The 20252-nt window shown below is 40.7% G+C and overlaps 1 protein-coding gene across 1 annotated transcript in view; it reads right to left on the bottom strand.

Annotated features, from left to right (window-relative positions):
* The window catches only part of MICU2 (mitochondrial calcium uptake 2), a 174242-nt gene that overhangs the window by 133074 nt on the left and 20916 nt on the right, over positions 1 to 20252 (bottom strand). The window contains exon 2 of the mRNA XM_054087234.1: positions 14601 to 14902. Coding sequence (XP_053943209.1) covers positions 14601 to 14902 — 302 coding nt within the window. The remainder of the gene's footprint in view (positions 1 to 14600; positions 14903 to 20252) is intronic.

Consider the following 20252-nt stretch of genomic DNA (forward strand, 5'->3'; position numbering starts at 1 on the left):
CAAAGTGTCTGTTTCCCATTACATGCTACCTCTCGTTCCGTATGCAAAGCCCAGTCTCTCTGGTTCAGTCATGGATAGAGTAGAAGCAAACATTGCTTCCTGGTGGCAGTGCAGAGGTTCCTCACACTGAGCCTGCTGGTCCTGGAAGTGGTGGAGGGAGAGTGACATAAACCATAGGTTATGTGAAGGAGAGAGGACTCAGGACCCACTGCACAATTTCATCCTGTAGTGTTTGCTGGAAGGGAAGACTTCCAGAACCACACAAAGCTCTAACTAAAAAGCAGTTAGTGGATGAAGAAGCATTCCCAAATCCTCCCGAAGCATTCAGTCCTGTTTGCTGTCAGTATAAGTACTCTGCAATGCTGGAAATAGTACCTCCTACCACTGCCATAGAGAATGCACGGTGCAAAGAAGAGCGGATTGGTAGTGGAACATTATGTACTGCTTTAGGAGTTTTACACCAAGGAATCTGACTAGGAATCACTATTTCTGACAATGCAACCTGATTGCATTGCTGTAATTTCAAGAAGCAGTACTGTCAAGGGACCTCTTTGTCAAAAATTATAAAATGAGGTACCCATGATAAACATTCGGCAAACAGATGGCAAGCTAACACATGAAAGTGCTAGAGGTGTTCACATAAAGAATACAGTATTTATTGCTATACAAAATCTAACTCATTAACATTTGCCACATTTCCAGTGCATCTAGATCTTTAGGTTTTCCTTTGTATTCTTCACTTTTGAGGCTGACGAGAAATAAGGACATAAATCTTAAAAATAAAGAATAACAATGCAACATCATTTGGCAAGACAACATTGTCAGTTTTCCAAATTTAACAGCAGCTGGGAAAAAAGTATGTCAGCGATTTCCTACAATGTTTTTCTGGGAGACTGAGTAGGAACATTCCATACGACAGGCATATTCAGAATAAAAGAAAACACTGTGTTCTAGGAAAAGTTATTTTATACACTTCACACTCTTTATTGTACATGCTGGTTCTTCAGCTAAGCTGAAAGTCGGAAGTTTCAATGGATTTGGTAAAAATCCAAAAACATAAATGGCAAAAACTAGAGCAACTGTTTTGTTTTCCATATTGAGCCCTTTCCACAGGTCACAGCCTAAATGCTGTTACTTATAACTTCTAGGGTTTTGGTACTCTTCTCAAGAAAGTTGCTGGAGAGAGCTCAAGACAGACAAGCACGAATTTCTTCACAGAATTGCTTAACTACAGCCCTAGGTGAAAAAAAAGAAAACAATTTTTTTTTCCCAGAAGGAGAAATACAGCAACAGTAACACAGACACAATAATCATCAAGCTATAAACACATACTCTAGCTCCCTCTTCACTGAAATGGTTCTCATGCACTGGTACAGGCTGCCCAGGGAGGTGGTTGAGTCCCTATCCTGGGAGTTATTTAAAAGACGGGTAGATGAAGAGCTCAGGCATGTGGTTTAGTAGTGGACAGCTACAGTTGGACTCGATGATCTCAAAGGTCTCTTCCAACCAAGCAATTCCATGATCCTCTGATATCATACAGAATTGATCTACTTTGAATGGCAAATTAAAATACACCTTTTAACTGTATACCACAAAATAGAGCATGTTCAGTTACTATAAATTAATCCAAATATATTTTAAGATTTTGTTGAGAAGCTTCTATTTGAGAAGGTATGGTTACATGCAATCTAAATCAAAAGTTTGCAGAGGTTAAAAAGGTTTGTTACTTAAGTAAAGAAAAAATAGCATGCACAGCCAGAAAATCTGGTGGAAGGTTAGAAGAAAATACTTTCAGACTTAATAAGCCAGAGCAAAAGAAAAGCACGTGCACATTGTACAGCACACAACTGGAATTTGCACATTGTTTAAGTAGCTCTATTTTCCTCACTCAGTTGTTTCTCATGTGCTTATAGCTATCCTTGGCCTAACCACTGATTTCTGTAGAATCAGAACATGAAAGACTAAATTTCTCCGACTGCAAACTTACTAAAATATAACCACATTTTCAAAGTAGCTGCTGTAACTGCATCATTCAAAAATAAAGTATTCCTCTAAATTATATTAGTGACACAAAAATTACGGGAAGTTAAACCAGACCTTGCACTTGTCTGAAGCACTGAAAAATTTGTTTTCTCTGATCTATGCATGTCACTAGCAAAACTTTTTTACAAACAATAACAAGCAAACAACTCCCCTGGATGTTCTACTGTGGTCACAACTTACTGTAAAAAGCTGAAAAGCTACTCTAAGTGGAGATGGATCTCATGAAAATCAGTGACAAATTAAGAACCAGAATTCCATCTAATGTTAACAATGAAATCACGTGTCAGTTCTTCACGTGTTCCTTACTGAAAAGTATAGATATTATATTACTGCTTCAAAATAGACAAAAGCATCTAAATTGCTCTGCAAACCCCTGGTTTTAAATAGATGCATGTTTTGTATTTCTTTCTTTTGGTCTTTTGGAAATTATAACATTTATTCCTGCTGTTCCGCATCTTCGGCGGAAGCCTGCCTTTTTTCACTTATTCCCAAATACAGCAGTCATACTACTGTATTCTGTTATGCCCAAGACCATCAAGCCTATTTTTGAGTACAAAAGGATGTCAGATGTGTTATCAGTCAGTTTTGCTGTATTTCTAAGAACCATACTCTAATGTCTACCCCCCAGCTAAACGAGCAAAGGAAAACATTTCATTCTGTGACAATTCCAGGGTACTGAGACCACTGTCACTTTCCTTTTAAATAATTTAAGGTTATAAAGTAAAGATAAAAAGCACTACCTTAGTCTCTATGTTAAGTATTATTTTGATTCTGCACCTCATTAAAAAAACCCCAACAAATTACCAGGTAAATCTGCAGTTGCTTCTAAACAAACCTAGAGAGAACTAGTATAGAAGCTGTATTGCAGCCCAAGCCAATTCTTCTGTCAGTTATGGCATTAAGCTCTGGTACCCTCTAATTTACAAAGTTCTAGGAAAGGAGAAGCAGACCATCAAATAATGTGGTCAATATGTAACCATTAAGACTTTTGTATTGAAAACTAAAGTGTATTTTGGCAACTTCGTGAGAGAATATACTACTATCACTGAGTTCATTTAACCATGGTGACAGCATGCAACCAATACAACAGCACAGAACTTTCCACATTTCTCCTTGGCAAGATTTCACATCAGCACGTGAACACAGCCAAGTTCAAAGCCCGGCCCAACTCAGCAGCACACACACACAGCCACCTGCCTCTTACAAGGCCATTAGAAGAAGCCTTGAAGGGGACTTCAGGCAAAATATGTCCTTTGAATTTTGGGCACAGAAGACAATTTAGATTAGAAACTGTCAAAATAAATGCCATAACAATTATTAACACAGTATTATATTTATTTTTCTATTACTCTGTTCACACAGCCTGTGTCTTAACTACATTTTATACATATGCATACTATTATATCTTTATTAACATATATAAAGTAAAAATTTGCATTAGAGATACATATGTATATAGCTTTATACGCAGGTTAATGTATTTTAACATTGCATGGTAATTTGCTATAGATTATTAATGCAATACGGTAGTATCTCCAACAATCACGGAATGCCAAGTTGAAAGGGACCTCATCAAAAAAAAAGTGTACTTTTCTAAAAAAAAGAAAAATTAAGAGAAAATATTATTGCTGGAAACACTAATTTCCTGCATTTCATGTAAATTTTTCATCTGTTCCACAGTTAGTCTCTGCAGTTTTTGGAGGCAAAGTAGTTTCTCTGCTGATTTGGCAAAGGAGTTGGGAAGCTATCAGTGCTGATAAGATAATATTTATTAGTGACATCTGCTATAACTGCTTTTTATAGACTCCATCAGTACAAAATTTCTCTTACGCTGAAAGGGACAGAAACCTTGAGGATCTACTTCAAATGCTGCTTGGTGTTTAATGCTTACAAGGCTCCCTTCACTTGGCTTTTAGTTTACGGTGTAATAAAAACTTTCAGGAGTAGTAATGAGGCAATGCAGCCAACTACAGGTATTCTGAATGAGCACGTCACAGTTTTATCTGTCATTTACCTTTGAAGATTATTTTACCTAGTGTCTTTCTGGAATATTATTCAAACAAAATTAAGCCTAGTTATGTTAAGTAAACTTATTATAAGAACCACAGTAAAAAGAAAATTAGACCTTACTATCTACCAGAATATAGTGACCTAAAACTTCCCAATGCAGAAAATCAGGAAATTGAATAAATAGACCTAACACTATTGTTACAGCTATTACCAGTAAAGAGCTAGCTAAACACTAACAGCTACCATGATATAAGTTTCTCCAGAGCACAAACTGAACTAGATTCCAAGTTATTTCTTCTTTTTCTATCTAGTGTTTCCTAGATGCTGACCCACTTGTTAGAAATAGCCATATTCAGCCAGCCAAATCTTTACAGAAAGGTCTGCAAGGACTCAGAGCTCTCTTGCTAATCCAGCAAACAAATATGAAAACCAATAAAACCCACCAGCAACAGCAGAATAGATACTACTGCTTGTACACAACATATCATTTCCTATGAAAAAGGCTAATTATCACTACATTCAAAGTTTTTAGGAAAAAAAAAAAAAGGCATAGCTTCCATCTAAGACAGTATTAGAGATAAAAAGAAAAAAATTAAAATATATATTTTGAAACCAGACAGACTATTTACTGGAGGAAAAGTCTCGTATCGCCAGTAAATAAATATTCTTCCCTGGGATTTTTGTTAAAAATCCGAATATTATTTTGTGCAATTTTTTCTACTCAAAAGAACATTTTTTTAAATTTTCAGGCAAGCTATTTTCTTACATGTTTATGTTTTTCTGCTAACATCAACAGCCAAAGACTCTCAAACACTAACCTTTTACAAGATTGCAATTAAAACAGTTGTTAAAGCCACAACAACACTTACTGGGCTTAACTCAACCTATCTGTCCATACATATCAAAGTGCCTGGAAAGATTGTTAGTTAGATTTTTGTTTAATCACTGAAGTAGTATAGCGAGTGAATTCTAGTAAAAGATGACAGATTAGATGAAAGACAGTTAAATTTTAACTTGGACCCCTAAGATTACATTTGATATCATGTTGTTTTAATATCAATGAAGACACCTGCATAAGGGATCTCAGTGCACACAGAGAACAGAATAAATGTAAATGTTTTCAAAGCCCAAAACTTCAGGATATAAATATCTCACATTCAAATAGCTGAAAAGAATACCATATATTTCAAGTTGAGAAACAAATACCTGCCTATAAGTAATATTTAAGTCTCCACTTAATTATAACATCATGGTCCTACAGACCCTATACTCTCTATACCACATTCTATTTTAGGCACACAACATGACAATGTCTGTATGTCACTAATGCCGAGAATGATGTTTGTGATATATTTAATATCTCAGGTATTGATTTAGACTTCTTGGTGGATACCTGATACATACAGTATTTCCATAACACACTGAAATATAGAATTAAACAAGAGGTATCCAAGAGGTAGCTAAGGTTACCCTGGTTGGCTGCACAAGAGGAAGAGCTTCAGAAAGGTTGAAGTACATTCTCAAGGAAAAGCAAAAAAATTAGGGTAGGCTCAGCTGGCAATCTAATTCCAAAGAGGAGTTCTTGCAGGGGAGATTCATATTTATTGATGATTAAAAACTGGAGGAATGTTGTTTTAAAAGACATTTTTTGAACAGATACTATTTTCATAATACTTTGGGATTATTAAGGGAAACTCATTCAGCCTAGATTAATTAGGAGGCAACAATGTTATTAAGGCATTTAAAGGCATAGAACCAAGCCAATTACATTGTAGTACTTCATTTTACTTCCAGATACACAGTAAAGCAAAAACTTAACAGGAATATAATCACAAGACACACTAAAGTCATAAGGCACATGCATGAATTGTGTTAAACTCTCTCTTATATATCTATAGACTACTGATATCGCAGTCATGTAATAAAAAACTGACTATCCGTTTCCTGCTCAAAAATAGGAAGTATTTAATGTGCTGATCTTCAAAGCTGACTGCCTTGTCATGACCTAACACACCATGTTTTTGTAATATGAATCAAGACAGGAAATAGAGCAGTAAAGATACAGTGGAAAGTAAAACACAGAGTTGGCAGAGCATGTTACCACATGCTGACAAGAGGCTCACTGCACCTCCACAACAAGCCTGTCTTGCGCTGGGCACTGCCGCAAAGAAACATCATTTCTTTTCAAGGATTTGAAGCACCTTGAATCAAACCACACACCCCCAAAGGCTGCCAGTTTTGCAGATTCTTCAGTGGCAAGAAGATTTCAAGTGACCATCGTGCAGATGGTTCAAGGACTCAATCTGAAGATGCAGTCAGGGATCCTCTAACACCTTTCCAGCTGTGCTACAACCATAATAAGAATGAAATGCTGTTAAGACATTATGCTACAGACTTCAATTTTATAAATACTTAATTTTACTTTGTGAGTATCATAGTAATATTATATATTCTGCCATATTTGCATTCTCAATTAATTTCTAATAAAGACAAATACTTTAAAATATTATTTAGGACACAAAACTCCTCTAGGATTTTTGATCCAACAAAAGTGGGCAATTTTTTTCTTATAACAAAGTAAGTACAAGAATCTTCCTGTATATTTCTCAGATTAGACTGCACATATTCTTTCTAGTTTTATTTTAGAATCACATTCCTCCCTCCGGGCAATTCCATACATCACTACAAATCCTTGTGCAATTTTATCCCAGGTTCTATATTTATCAAGACACCTCATCCTAATAGCAACGTTCTTCTCTTAGCATGATCTGGGCTTTTAAAACAGATTGCAAAGAAACGCCCACAAAAATGCCCATTCCAGCAAGAATTGCCAACGTCTTGCAATTTAAAGTACTTACATGCAGCTTATAGATTAAACAATGGTTCCCACAAAGAAATACTCTATTTTTTTTTTATTTGGCAACCTAATTGAAATGCCACGTATATACTTTTTATCTGCCAGTATCAAAAATCCTTCACTTGCAACTATTATGTACAGCTTGCCTTCCTAAATAACATCATCTATTGCAAAAGCATTCAGAAATACACTGAGTGAGAAAGTGTGGACTCAAAGTAGGGTAAGCATAACTTAAGTCACAAAGTGGTCCTGGATATAAAGGATGTGTTAAAAAAAAAAAATCAGAATTCCAGAGCTACTCAATTCTTCCTTCCACTGCTTTGAAGAAATTACTTCAAATAATTGAAATAAAATGCTGCTATTGATATGTGTGCAACGGATTACATTTGTTTTGAAGCATATAACAAAAGCCACTTGACAACACCACAATATATTTCACATATCTTTATGCCAGAAGTTACCAATCGAGTGAAAATATGCTAAACAGGTAACAGGCTTACAGTAGACATTATTTTGCAAATCATCTATTGATTTGTGTTGGAAATTTTACTGGAGTGAAGACCATGTACAATATATCAGAACTTGTCTAAGCTCTAAATCAACAATTCATGTCTTTGGCGACACACTGCAAATCTCAAAGTACCACCAAGAAACACAGACAGGACTTCAGAACTTTTAAAAAAAAATTTTATCAGCCTCCAAGCCTGGAAGTCCAGAGACTTCTACTAAAGCCTTGATAAACTTACAGGATTAAATTAAATTACTATTTAATTTAAACACTCTCCCTTTGAACTGTGGCACTTTGAGTTCTCTGTACAACTCCTAGGATTTGGGAAGAGATCCTCCAGCGGATTACTTTGCGTTCTTTCTACTGGTAGAACCAAGAGTCTTCCCTGAGCAAAACTGGTAGTTAGGGGACCCTGGAGAGTGTTCTCGGTTCTCTAAACAGTGTTACACAATAGTTCCAAATTGAAATATTTTTAAAATAAATTTTTGTGATTACACATGTAATCCCAGAAAACTAATCTAAGCTCCAGTTTTGATAACTAGAAGTATTTTACGCACAGTTGCTTGGGATAACAGTTTTCATATCTTTGCGACACAAAGTCACCACTACCACGTGTGGCCATCTTTGCTTCTCTTAACCTCTGTTAACACTGGAAAACTGCAAAAGGATGAAACATTCAATGCAGTTCAAGGTGAAATAAAACATTTAACACAGTCCAAAAGAGGACTCTTTCTATAAATACATTTTATTTAAAATGAGAATTTGAGAAATAGCAGGCAAAAAAAAAATGGCACAAACGGTTCACTAACCATCATTGTAAGCATTATCATAATATTTTCAGTATGATCACATACAATTTATTTACTTAAGTTCTCCAGGACAGGAATCTACTTTCTTCTTATCTGGAAGAATTCTAGGACGTTGCTGACAGCACACAAGCAATAGTAGAAAATGTAAGATAAAAAGCAGCAGTAGACAATCATGTAACAGAAGGTATTAATAAGAACAGACAGAAATAAAACACTGTAAGCTGGTTTTCCTCTTTATCTCAAGTATGCAGTATCAAATGTTTAAGTACGAACTAATGCTCCCATAACCCTAGGAAAAGAATGCTGAAACAAAACCACACTTATGGCATCAGACAGACACGGTTTTGCACACACAACTTCATACATGTGCTAGTGACAACTCCAGTTAGTCTCATCTGGAAAAGAGCGACTTAGACTCAGCCACAAATATAACACTGTACAGGGATGGCAACTTTTCAGGGGTGAATCAAATTACATTCCTTGTTCTGAAGCTAGTGACTACAGTCATGTCCAAAAACCACTCAGTATAGGCAGGAGATGCTAGCCCACCAGCTTGCTGCTTCTCAAGAGTTTTATCATTTGCAGTTTGAGCATTTATGAGATCAACAGTACAGTCTCTTGGCATACATTTTCATTTCATTTGAAAGAATTGATCTAGTTTTTTCCCAGCACAGGCTGTATGTGATCTAGAATACTGCCTGTGCAGATTCAGTGGTAAATAAGTGCAGACAGAACTAAAAACTAGTATCTATAAAAAATTTTAAAAGATTACGTTAATTCTGCTATAACTACCTTTGAACGGTAGAGATTTACAATCAGCATGAAGGACTTATTCCAGTATGTATTAGTTGTACGTTTCTAAACAGTAGGTCAGCAAATGAAGATAGAGAATGAAAATAATTTCATAAATTCATTACTGAAGCTCTAAAGAGACAGTATGAAAGCTTACATCAGAGATAATCTTACATTACATTAAACAAGTCTTATTATTAATATGATATCAACTTAATGTAAGCTGTCAGAAGAGGTAAATGGCACTGAAAATGCTGATAAAAACTGGGGGGAAATAGTTTTAAAAACCAAACCAAACAAACAAAAAAAAAAAGGCAAAAAAACTGAAAACCTATTGCCAGAATAAACAATTATGTTGGCAAACAGTAACCAAATATAAGCCACTAGAAAATAAAACACAACTTACAGAAGGAAAACAGATTAACTGATCCTGCAGGACCTTTGGTTCTGCAATGGCTCGTAGACAGGCTTGATTTCACTCACTCTAAGCAGAAGTCGGAAATGACAACAACCAATACAAGCAGGTTTAAACCCACTGCACATGAGGATTGGAATTTATAATAAAGATTTCAGAAACTGGGTGCCAAAGGTATCAGTCTTTGACTTGAATGAACAGCTTTAGAATAAATACTGAATTTACAGAACTTTAGCTTAGACAAGTTGTTTGCCAGCTTCAACAGTAATGTTGTGAACTATCACACTTGGATTTCTGATGTTGAGTAGAACAAGCTACAGCTGAAAAATTTCTGCCTGGATTGATAGACACTAGTTGTGTTGAGACTAATAGAAAATCTAGAGTTATCAACTTCAACTACATAAACTAAACAAACAGCAAGTATTTACAATGAAGACTTTGATTCTGCAACAAAGCTATTAATGGCTGTTAGATCTTGCTTGGTGAGTCCCATACACATATGAAATAGGTCTTAACAACAGGGCCTTTTAAACATAATGCAATTCTGCTGAAAAAAAAATCACATAACTAAACACAAAATCATATTCTGTGGGCTCTCTACAGCATGCAGATACATTGTAACTTTGTTAGCTTCACTTTGTCAAGTATTTTAAATAACTACCTCCCATTTTGCAGCAATTCCTTCTTAAGATTCAACAGTAAAGACTGTATTACTAAGGAAAACTGGGAATGCACTGTAGCATAATCCCACTGCACTCTCAAGAGCAAACACTAGGCCTGGTTGATGAGAAATAAGTGTAAACATCTCCACTACATATACCTTTACTAACACAACAATAACTAAAATTATGCTGTTTAATGTCAAATGCTTGCCTTAAGCTGTAATATCGCACATACCTATGCTGCAAACATTTCCACTATATAATACACTGTAACGGGAACAAACGGTTCAGAACTGTTTGCCAGCACAGTCTCAAGCAAGGCTGCTTGAGATCAATTATAATGAAAAGCAATAATAACAGAAAGCAAAGCTATCCACTGCTAGAATGTGAAAAGCATCTCCGTTTAATAGGACTGCATAAGCTCTGAATTGAAAAAAGATCACTCAAACATAAAAAAAGGCGATATACTTCACCACTATTTTGCTTTTGAGTATTTCCTATTTCTGTCAATAAGAAACCACAAGTAGCTTCTAAACTGCTCAAAAGACTCGCAGCGTGCTACTTGGGCACTATAACTCCGTTCCTTGTCACCTTTACAACCCAGCTTCACTTTCAGTTTACTGGCTCTGCACAGTCAGTTCTTAAGTAGTTTTCAAAAACTGAATACATTAATTGCTGCAATATGGAGCATGAGACATATGGAGACTTTTTGCCTGCAACTACGACAGCATCTCCAACAGCCTTGAATTTGAAAACTGAAATGTTTAAGTTGAATAAACTATTTAACATTTGCAGAGTACAGCAATTTAATGTCTCCAAAAATTAATCACTTAAAAAAGCTGCAGACTTTCAGAGTTCCTCCAGAAAATTAAAAAGCATACTTGTAGGATTGTCCATTCATTACATGGAAACTACTCCACAAACATAGCAGCATCAGAACCAAATCTCTTCACTCAATAGCCTTTAAAAGTGATTACTTCCTGCACTTAACACTTTTTATATGTAACTACATAACATCTACTTATGCAAGAGTCCCATACATACACAGAATTGGTCACAACGACAGCACTTTTTAAACATAATGCAATACTGCTTTATGCCACATAACTAAACGTAAAATCCTATTCTGTTGGCTCTTTACAAAAAGGAGACACATTTCCAGCAAGCTTTCTAGTGGAATAATTTATGCCTTCCTCACTAGGAGCTGCATGCATAAAAATGAAGTTTTAACATGCACTATCCAAAGAATGAGGACTAACAGTTAATCTATTTAGGAACAGGCTTATTTTTTAAAAAATTGAGTTTCCTAAGGACCTGTGGCTTAGAACATCTCCACAATTAGGTCTGCAATATAAAAATTAATAAAATTAATCATTCTTTACTCTTGACTTAAGAATTAAGGTTGTTATCTACCTGACTGTAGTTCAGCCTGTTCAATCCTGCCAGTGCACATAAATAACAGAATCATAGAATAGTCAGGGTTGGAAGGGACCTTAAAGATCATCTAGTTCCAAGCCCCCTGCCATGGGCAGGGACATCCCACTAAATCAGGCTGCCCAAGGCCCCATCCAACCTGGCCTTGAACACCTCCAGGGATGGGGCAGCCACAACTTCCCTGGGCAATCTGTTCCAGAAATACCCAACCAGCTCTAATTGATAGTAACACCTACTTTCTGAAGGAAGAACGGGACAAAGTTCACTACCTCTATGACAAGGATGAAGTTGGGATGCATAACTGTATTTTGGAACTTGTGAAGAATGTTTTGTAAATACTGACTGATTTGAATGTAACCGGTTTGAGATGCTCCAAGGTACAATACACTTTAATATTCACAGCACATACTTTGAAGACACTAAGAGGAAACCTTCCTGTTGTGTGTGATGCATTTCAGACTAGGTGTGAGATGTAAAAGCAGTACTATTGTGCAATGTTCTTTTTTAAGGGGGGAAAGGTGCATGGCTGTCTAACAGCACCTGATGTGAAGACTTGAATGATACCAAAAATGCTGGCAAATAAACTCTCTAAAACTTGTTTTGCAGTTTTATAAAGCGAGCTTCCTTTATCAGTCCTGGGCAACATGAGTGGAGCAATCTCCATCAATCATGTGCAGCAAGACAAGAGCTGGGGACAGAATACATTTCCCACTTACATGCATATGGATAAGTTTTCCCAGAAATCTTATGCAGATTCTATTACTTTCCAAGGACTCATTTTAATGTTATCAACTCACAGGAGTTAAAACTCTTGCGAATTTGGAACTGGGTTCAGCTCTGCCTGACCTTATATTTGAGATAGGGAAAGACTGCAAACAGAGACAATTACAGAAGACATCTGTTCTTCACAGATCATACTTCACACAAGGCATTATCATCTCGAACGGATGAACAGTACCTGGAAAACCACTGTTTGAAAGAAAACTCGCTATCTCAGAGGGACATTCCGTCTAATTTTCAAAGAACATAATTACTTAGATGAAACTTTACTTCAGCTTAAATAAAAAATATCCCACTTTTTGTAATAGTAACTATCACAAAAAGTAAAAACTACAAAAGTACAAAAAGTATCAAATCCCTCCTTCTCAATTTGGACCTTTGATTCTCATGTAAAGATCCACTCTTCAAACAAACAAGGCAGAATAACGCCAATACTCTCTTTATCTACTTCTTGTATCAGGGCTCTGTGGAAGGAAGCGAAGCTCTGGGAGCTACCAGGAAAATGAAGAGCTCAGCTTATGAAAACCGCACCAGTTCCTCAGGCTGTCAAGCGAAGGAAGGAAGCACTTGGTGCTGATGGCAAACCCCAAAGAAAGAAGCAGAGCTCCCATCCAGGAGATGAGGCAAGATCATTTCCAGCCATCTCGGTACTGATCCCGGCTACCAGTACCAAGTTCTGAGACCACCGTGGACCCCAGTCTGCCGGTTCCTAGGTCTGAGACCACTGTGGACCCCAGTCCACCGGTTCCTAGATCAGAGTCCACCGTGGACCCCAGTCCGCCGGTTCCTAGGTCTGAGACCAACCGTGGACCCCAGTCCGCCGGTTCCGAGACCACCACAGACCCCAGCCTGCCAGTTCTGAAAGCACCACTGATCCCGGTTCCAAGAGCATCACATCTTGCTGGTTCCCATGTCTGAGACTACCGTGGACCCCAGCCTGCTCATTCCAGGGTCTGAGACCACTGTGGACCCCGGCCTGCTGGTTCCTAGGTCTGAGACCACCACGGACCCCAGCCAGCTGGTTCCGAGGTCTGAGACACCACACCACTCCAGTTTTGAGATCTGAGATCACCACAGACGCCAACCTGCTGGTTCCTAGGCCTGAGACCACTGTAGACCCCGGCCTCCTCGTTCTGAGGTCTGAGACCACCACGGACCCCAGCCAGCTGGTTCCAAGGTCTGAGACACCACACCACTCCAGTTTTGAGATCCGAGATCACCACAGACCCCAACCTGCTGGTTCCTAGGCCTGAGACCACTGTGGACCCCGGCCTGCTGGTTCTGAGGTCCGAGACCACCACGAACCCCAGCCAGCTGGTTCCAAAGTCTGAGACACCACATAACTCCAGTTTTGACATCTGAGATCACCACAGACCCCAACCTGCTGGTTTCTAGGCCTGAGACCACTGCAGACCGTAGCCTGCCGGTTCTGAGACCACCACAGACTCTGGTTCCAAGGTCTGAGACCACCCTGGCCTGCTGGTTCCAAAGGTCTGAGACCACCATGGACTCCGGTCCACTGGTTCAAAGGTCTGAGACCACCGTGGACACCAACCCACTAGTTCTGAGGGCTAAGACCACCCCAGCCCTCCAGTTTTGAGGTTTGAGATCACCATGGACCCCAGCTTGCCAGTTCCAAGGTCTGAGACCACTGTGGACCCCAGCCTGTCAGTTCTGAGAGACCACCCCAGATTCCAGTTCCAAGATCTCAGACCACTGTGGACCCCAACCCACTGGTTCTGAGATGTGAGACAACCACGGACCCCAGACCACCAGTTCCTCGGTCTGAGACCACCACGGACCCCGGTTCCAAGGTCCACTGGTTCCTAGGTGAGACCGTCACAGACCCAAGTCCACCGGTTCGTAGGTCCCAGACCACCAGCCCTCTGGTTCCTAGGTCTCAGACCACCCCAGCCCTCCAATTTTGAGGTCCGAGACCACCACAGACCCCAGCCAGCTGGTTCCAAGGTCTGAGACCATTGTGGACCGCAACCTGCCAGTTCGAGATCATGATGGACCCCAGTTCTGAGGTCTGACACCACTGTGGACCCCAGTCCACTGGTTCCTAGGTCTAAGAACACCAGGGACCCCAGTTCCGTGGTCTGAGATCACCCAAGCCCACTGGTTCTGAGGTCTGATACCATCCCAGACCCCGGTTCCGAGGTCCGAGATCACCCCGGCCCACTGGTTCCTAGGTCTGAGGCCCACACGGACCCCAGCCCGCCCGTTCCCAGGTGCGAGGCTACCCCATACCCCGGCCCGCCCTGGTGCGGGGATGCTGCCGCCTTACCTGTGCCAGCACCGCAGGGCACAGCCCCGCTCTCCCTCCGTAACTCGCCACCAGGGAGCCACCTCCGAGCAGGGCTGCGGCTGCCACCCTCCAGCCGGAGGAGGACCGGGGGCTCCGCGCCGTCCGCAGCCCCGCGAGGCGCCCCCGCAGCGCAGCCCGCCCGGACGCCACCAGCGCCGCTCGCCACGCCGCCATCTTACCGGAAGCCGCGGCGGCGCCGCCGGCTTCGAACCGGACGCGCAGCGCATGCGCAGTGCGGGGCCTCCACACTTGCCCTCCCCCCCCCCCGCGACGACCCTCCGCTTTAACCCAGAGGGAGTACTGCAGCTAAAGTCTCGTGAAGTCCGAACTTCTAAATACCAACGAGCTTTTAGAAAAGAATCATCCAACCCTAGCTAGTCTATTATAAAAGCCGAAATCCCCAAATACTCAGGAAGCTTTCATACAAGAATCACAGAATAGTTTGGGTTGGAAGGGATGTTAAAGTCCATCCAGTTCCAACCCCCCTGCCATGGGCAGGGACATCCCACCAGACCAGGCTGCCCAAGGCCCCATCCAACCTGGCCTTGGACACCTCCAGGGATGGGGCAGCCACAACCTCCCTGGGCAACCTGTGCCGGTGCCTCATTATCCTCAGAGTGAAGAAATTCCTCCTCATGTCCAGTCGAAATCTGCCACTCTCCAGTTTATACCCATTACCCCTCGTCATATCACTACAAGCCTTTGTGAACAGTCCCTCCACAGCTTTCTTGTAGACCCTTCAGGTACTGGAAGGCCACGATGAGATCTCCTTGGATCCTTCTGTTCTCCAGGCTGAACAACCCCAGCTCTCAGCCTGTCCTCCTAGGGAAGGTGCTCCAGCCCTCTGATCATCTTTGTAGCCCTCCTCTGGACCCATTCCAAAAGCTTCAAATTCTTCTTATGTTGAGGATTCCAGAACTGGACACAATACTCCAGATGAGATCTCACAAGAGAGGAACAGACAGGCAGAGTCCCCTCCCTCGCCCTGCTGGCCACACTTCTTTTGATGCAGCCCAGGACACGGTTGGCCTTCTGGGCTGCGAGTGCACATTGCTGCCTCATATTGAGCTTCTCATTCACCAGCACCTCCAAGTCCCTCTCTGCAGGGCTGCTCTCAATCACATCATCCCCCAGCCTGTATTGAAATCCGGATTGCCCCAACCCAGGTGTAGGACCTTGCACTTGGCCTTGTTGAACCTCATGAGATTCTCACAGCCCCACTTCTCCAGCCTGTCTATGTCCCTCTGGATGACATCTCGTCATTTTGGTGTGACAACTACACCACTCAGCTTGGTGTAATCCACAAACTTGCTGAGGGTGCATTCGATCTCACTGTCTATATCATTGTTGAAGATATTAAACAGCACTGGTCCCTGTATAGACCCCTGAGGGATACTACTTGTCCCAGATCTGCATCTGGACATTGATCCGTTGACCACTAGTCTCTGAACGAATTTTTTATCCACTGAACAGTCCAGCCATCAAATCCACATCTCTCCAATTTAGAGAGAAGGATGTTGTGGGGGACCGTGTCAAAGGCTTTACAGAAGTTGAGATAAATCACATCATTGTTTTTCCTGTGTCCACTGCTGTGGTTACCCCATCATAGAAAGCCACTAGGTTGGTCAGACAGGACTTGCCCCTGCTGAAGCCATGCTGGCTGCCACTAATCACCTCCCCGACCTTCATGTGCTTTAGCAGAGCTTCTAGGAGGATCAGTTCCATGATCTTCCCAGGCACAGAGGTGAGGCTGAGCCTGGGATCCTCCAGTTCCAGTCCCCCTGCCATGGGCAGGGACACATCCCACCAGACCACGCTGCTCAAGGCCCCATGCAACTTGGCCTTGAACGCTTGCAGGGAGGGAGCAGCCACAGCTTCCCTAGGCAACCTGTTAAGTAGTTAATAGCAGTAGTAAGAGTAGTAAGAGTTAACTCAGTTAAAAGTTAAGTAGTAAAGTTTCATTTAAGCAATTATTTTTTGAAAGTCAGACAGAGTGTCACTCTGACAGCACATTTTCTTTCTCTGAGAGCATTTTTTTTTTAAAACAGGTTCTTTCCCAGACATTGTTTATTCTTTGAAGACGATAATGCTTTGTGTTGAGTATGATCTATGCTGAACAGATGCGTCTTCTGTAATCATGTCTGTTTGCAATCTCTCCCTATCTCAAAAGCAAGGTCAGGCAGAGTTGGAGCCAGCTGCAAATTAGCAAGAGTTTTGAGTCTTGCGGAGATTCATAATAATGTTAAAATTACATCTTAGGAAGTAATAGAATCTGCATAAGATTTCTGGAAAAATTTATCCATATGCTTGTAAGTGGGAAATGTATTTTGTCCTCAGGTCTTGTCTCATTGGGCATGACTGGTGGAGATCACTCCCTCCTGCACCAGGCATGATTAAAGGGTGCTTGCTTTCTAAAACTCAAAAACAAGTGTTAGAGAGTTTATTTGCTGGCATTTTCAGTATCGCCTTTAGCAAAAAAATCATGATAAAGGCCCAGATTCAGTGAAATTGTTTTACTCAAGTTATTACAGCAAGGAAGAAAACAAATGGTTGGTGGTGATCAGTCATGAGTTAACAGCAAGAGCTTGTAAAGGCAATGTGTCTAATCATTATGGTAGAAGAATAAGTACAGTAATTAAGAAAGATACATCACCAATTGCTTTATCATCATCCAGATCCGCAGTCACTGAGGTGGGGAGGACTTTCCTTTTCACAATAAGGATTCGGAGAGGCAATTAGGAAGACACACAGCATGTCCACCTGTGGATGAGGACTCCTGAACCCTTGCTGTGAGGGCCTTAGCCTTTATGCCATCAAACAAACAAATTACATCACCCCAAAAAGGAGACTCTGGCTCCAGTCAGTTCTAAAACTTCAGAACGAGTCTTAGAGAGTTTATTTGCTTGCATTTTTCCTATCAATGACAGCCCTCTGGTCCCCAAGGTGCCCCTTGCCACCTCTGACTGTCTCTCACAGAGCTCAGGCTCACATTATCCACTAATGGGACTCTTATTTCAGAGCCTTAAGTCACTGCTGAGTACCTGAAGAGCAATGGGTCATGAACTGGGTTTGAAATCGTACAAGATGCGCAGTGTACAGAGCCAGGCAGGTCTGGAGAGCTTGCTCTTAGCAGGGCTGACCTGGTGCTGTGTGCTGGGTGGTGAGCATTTTCCAAGTGTCAGAGACCTTGTGCGTGGATGTACTGCTCTGCCTTGTGCCAGACAAGAAACAACAAAAGCATGAGTAAGTGTAGAACATCTTTTTCAAAGGCAGACCTTTTCAAAGTAGTTTCTCAGGAAATACAGATGGCAGAAGATACTGTCATGGCAGAGTTGATAACTGAAAATCATTGCAGATTGAGTTGACCAGCTGTAATCACTTGTGTCAAAGACAACTATTCACTGTCAATGTTTCAAAGTGCTTTTTTGCCTGCTACCATAGTTTTAACAAAGCTCACTGGGCCTTGATTAGATTGAGTTAGTTGATCTCATTCAAATATTGGACCATCAGGGAACTCATGATACATTCACACGAAACAGAGCAGAGAGGAAGCTAAATGTTATTTGTAGGTTGGCAGTGCCGTATCCATCTTTTCAGAGTAGTTCATATAGTGGCTTCACGTGAATGGAAAAGGCTGGGGAAAGAAATTGCTGCATGCGATTTCCCATTATTTTGGCTGTTGGTTAAAGTACTTCATAAACTACTCGGTCCATTTCAGCAAACTCTATCTTTCACCTCTTTCTGATATGACAGCCAGTACTGTGTTGTCAGCATTACAAATGCTGTGGTAGAGGCTCTGAAACATGGAAATGCCTTTTTGCCCCCTATCCACTGAGAAACGACGATCATTCATCAGTGCCAATAAAGTAATTTTAGTTCTCTTCTTCCCTGACTTGAATTTTGAGTCATGAATTCAGTTTCATAGGTGGTAAGTTCAGTCATTTAACTAATGGCATCTCAGAATTTATCCAGTCTTCCATTAGCATGTGTTGTTCACTAAGTGTCATTCTGTTAAGTGTTTGGGACATCTTCAGGAATGTGCCACCTGATTCCTTAGCAGGGTACAAACCCTTCAGAAACACCTTCTCTGGGAACACAAATGACTGCTCATTGCAAAATCACCCAAGAATGCAACATGCAGGGTGAATGGTTTCTATCTCCACAACTAATGTACATTGCAAAGTCTTTTTTTCCTACCCCCAGAGTCCTAGAAAGTAACTCGTATTGGAAAATCCTTTCTAATCCTCAGATACTGTAAAAAACAGCAGCAAAATCCCTCTGCCATTGTACACAAACACACACTGCAAAATCCCACTTATGCTGTACAGCTGTAAAACTTGCAGCAAATTCCTGTCCCCTATTTCTGCTTCCCTCTAGACAGACAAAATATTTGCCATCCCAGTCTTATAGTTTGGCATGAAAATATTTGCACAAGCGCATTAAGAGTACTTCCCTTTCTGTGCCAGCCACTAACAAGCACTTCATAAATGCTGGTGACATCTCAGAAACATTGTAGAGGAAGGCTGAGAGATTTGAATTCTGAATGTCAGATCCCTTGATGTTGAACACACGACCACAACACAGGTAAGCAGGTTTAGTTCAGCACCCTGCCAGATATTTTCAGTTTTCCTTTGAGTAACAATGAATAAGTAGGTCATTTGTCTTTCCTCAGATGACATTCCTGCCTGGAACAGATACAACTGCAATGTGAATGGAGAACTAGTCTCATATGACTGCAAGCACGCAATGCTGATGGGGAAGGTAAGTGTCCTTAGCCACCCCTTCTCCCTCTGCAGTAAATTCTCCCTTGTTTGTGTAGTGTTCAGGAGAGCAAAGCTACTGATGTGCTGATGTGTCTCACACCTGTGTTGCCGGAACAGGACCAGTATACTTGTCGGTGCTAGAAATTATACCTAATTAGTTAGAAAGCCCTTGGCTATTAAAGTATTCTTCTGTGTCACCTCATGCAGTATCACTGCAGAGTAGTTTATGACAGAAAGCAAAGATCACTGTAGTCTCTAGAAATGATGCTTGACAGTCGGGTCAATATAACAGGATGTTTCATCAGAAAAACGGAGCTACATGGTGCCAAATGTCATGAACTATTATGCCCTCTGGCACTAAAACATTAGTTCAGAGGCTTCCTGCAGTTTGCTTTTCCTTGGCTCTTGTAAGCAGAAGTCATTACATTTAGCAAGCTGACATGCTTGCTTTTTTTAACAAGTGCTTTCTACATTTTGACTTCAGACTTCGTTCTAGAGATGTTTGCATTGCTGAAAATTTGCGAACACAAATGAAAAGCCTAATAAAATATTTTCTTAAATGTTTAAGAATGTAATTTTCCTGTAAGATTCAATGTTCCATGTAATTGTTACGTGCATTCCGTTCTTGTTAGGCATAGTGAACGTAGTATGAAGTCACATCAAGAGATGAATACGCACTACCATGAAATAAACCCTGTGTGACTCATGTGATTCTTAGGAAATCATGTTTGGCAGAAACTTCTTTCTTTCAAGTTTTGTTACAAAGTCAGAAGCAAAAATTAAAAGTACCAAGTATGCCTGAAGGTCCACTTCCATGTCTCGCTGTCTTTGAGGAGCGTTAGGCCAAGTTCCAACACAGATTCACCCT

The sequence above is a fragment of the Cuculus canorus genome, chromosome 1 (genome assembly GCF_017976375.1).
Source record: "Cuculus canorus isolate bCucCan1 chromosome 1, bCucCan1.pri, whole genome shotgun sequence".
In the NCBI taxonomy this organism is placed as follows: Eukaryota; Metazoa; Chordata; class Aves; order Cuculiformes; family Cuculidae; genus Cuculus; species Cuculus canorus.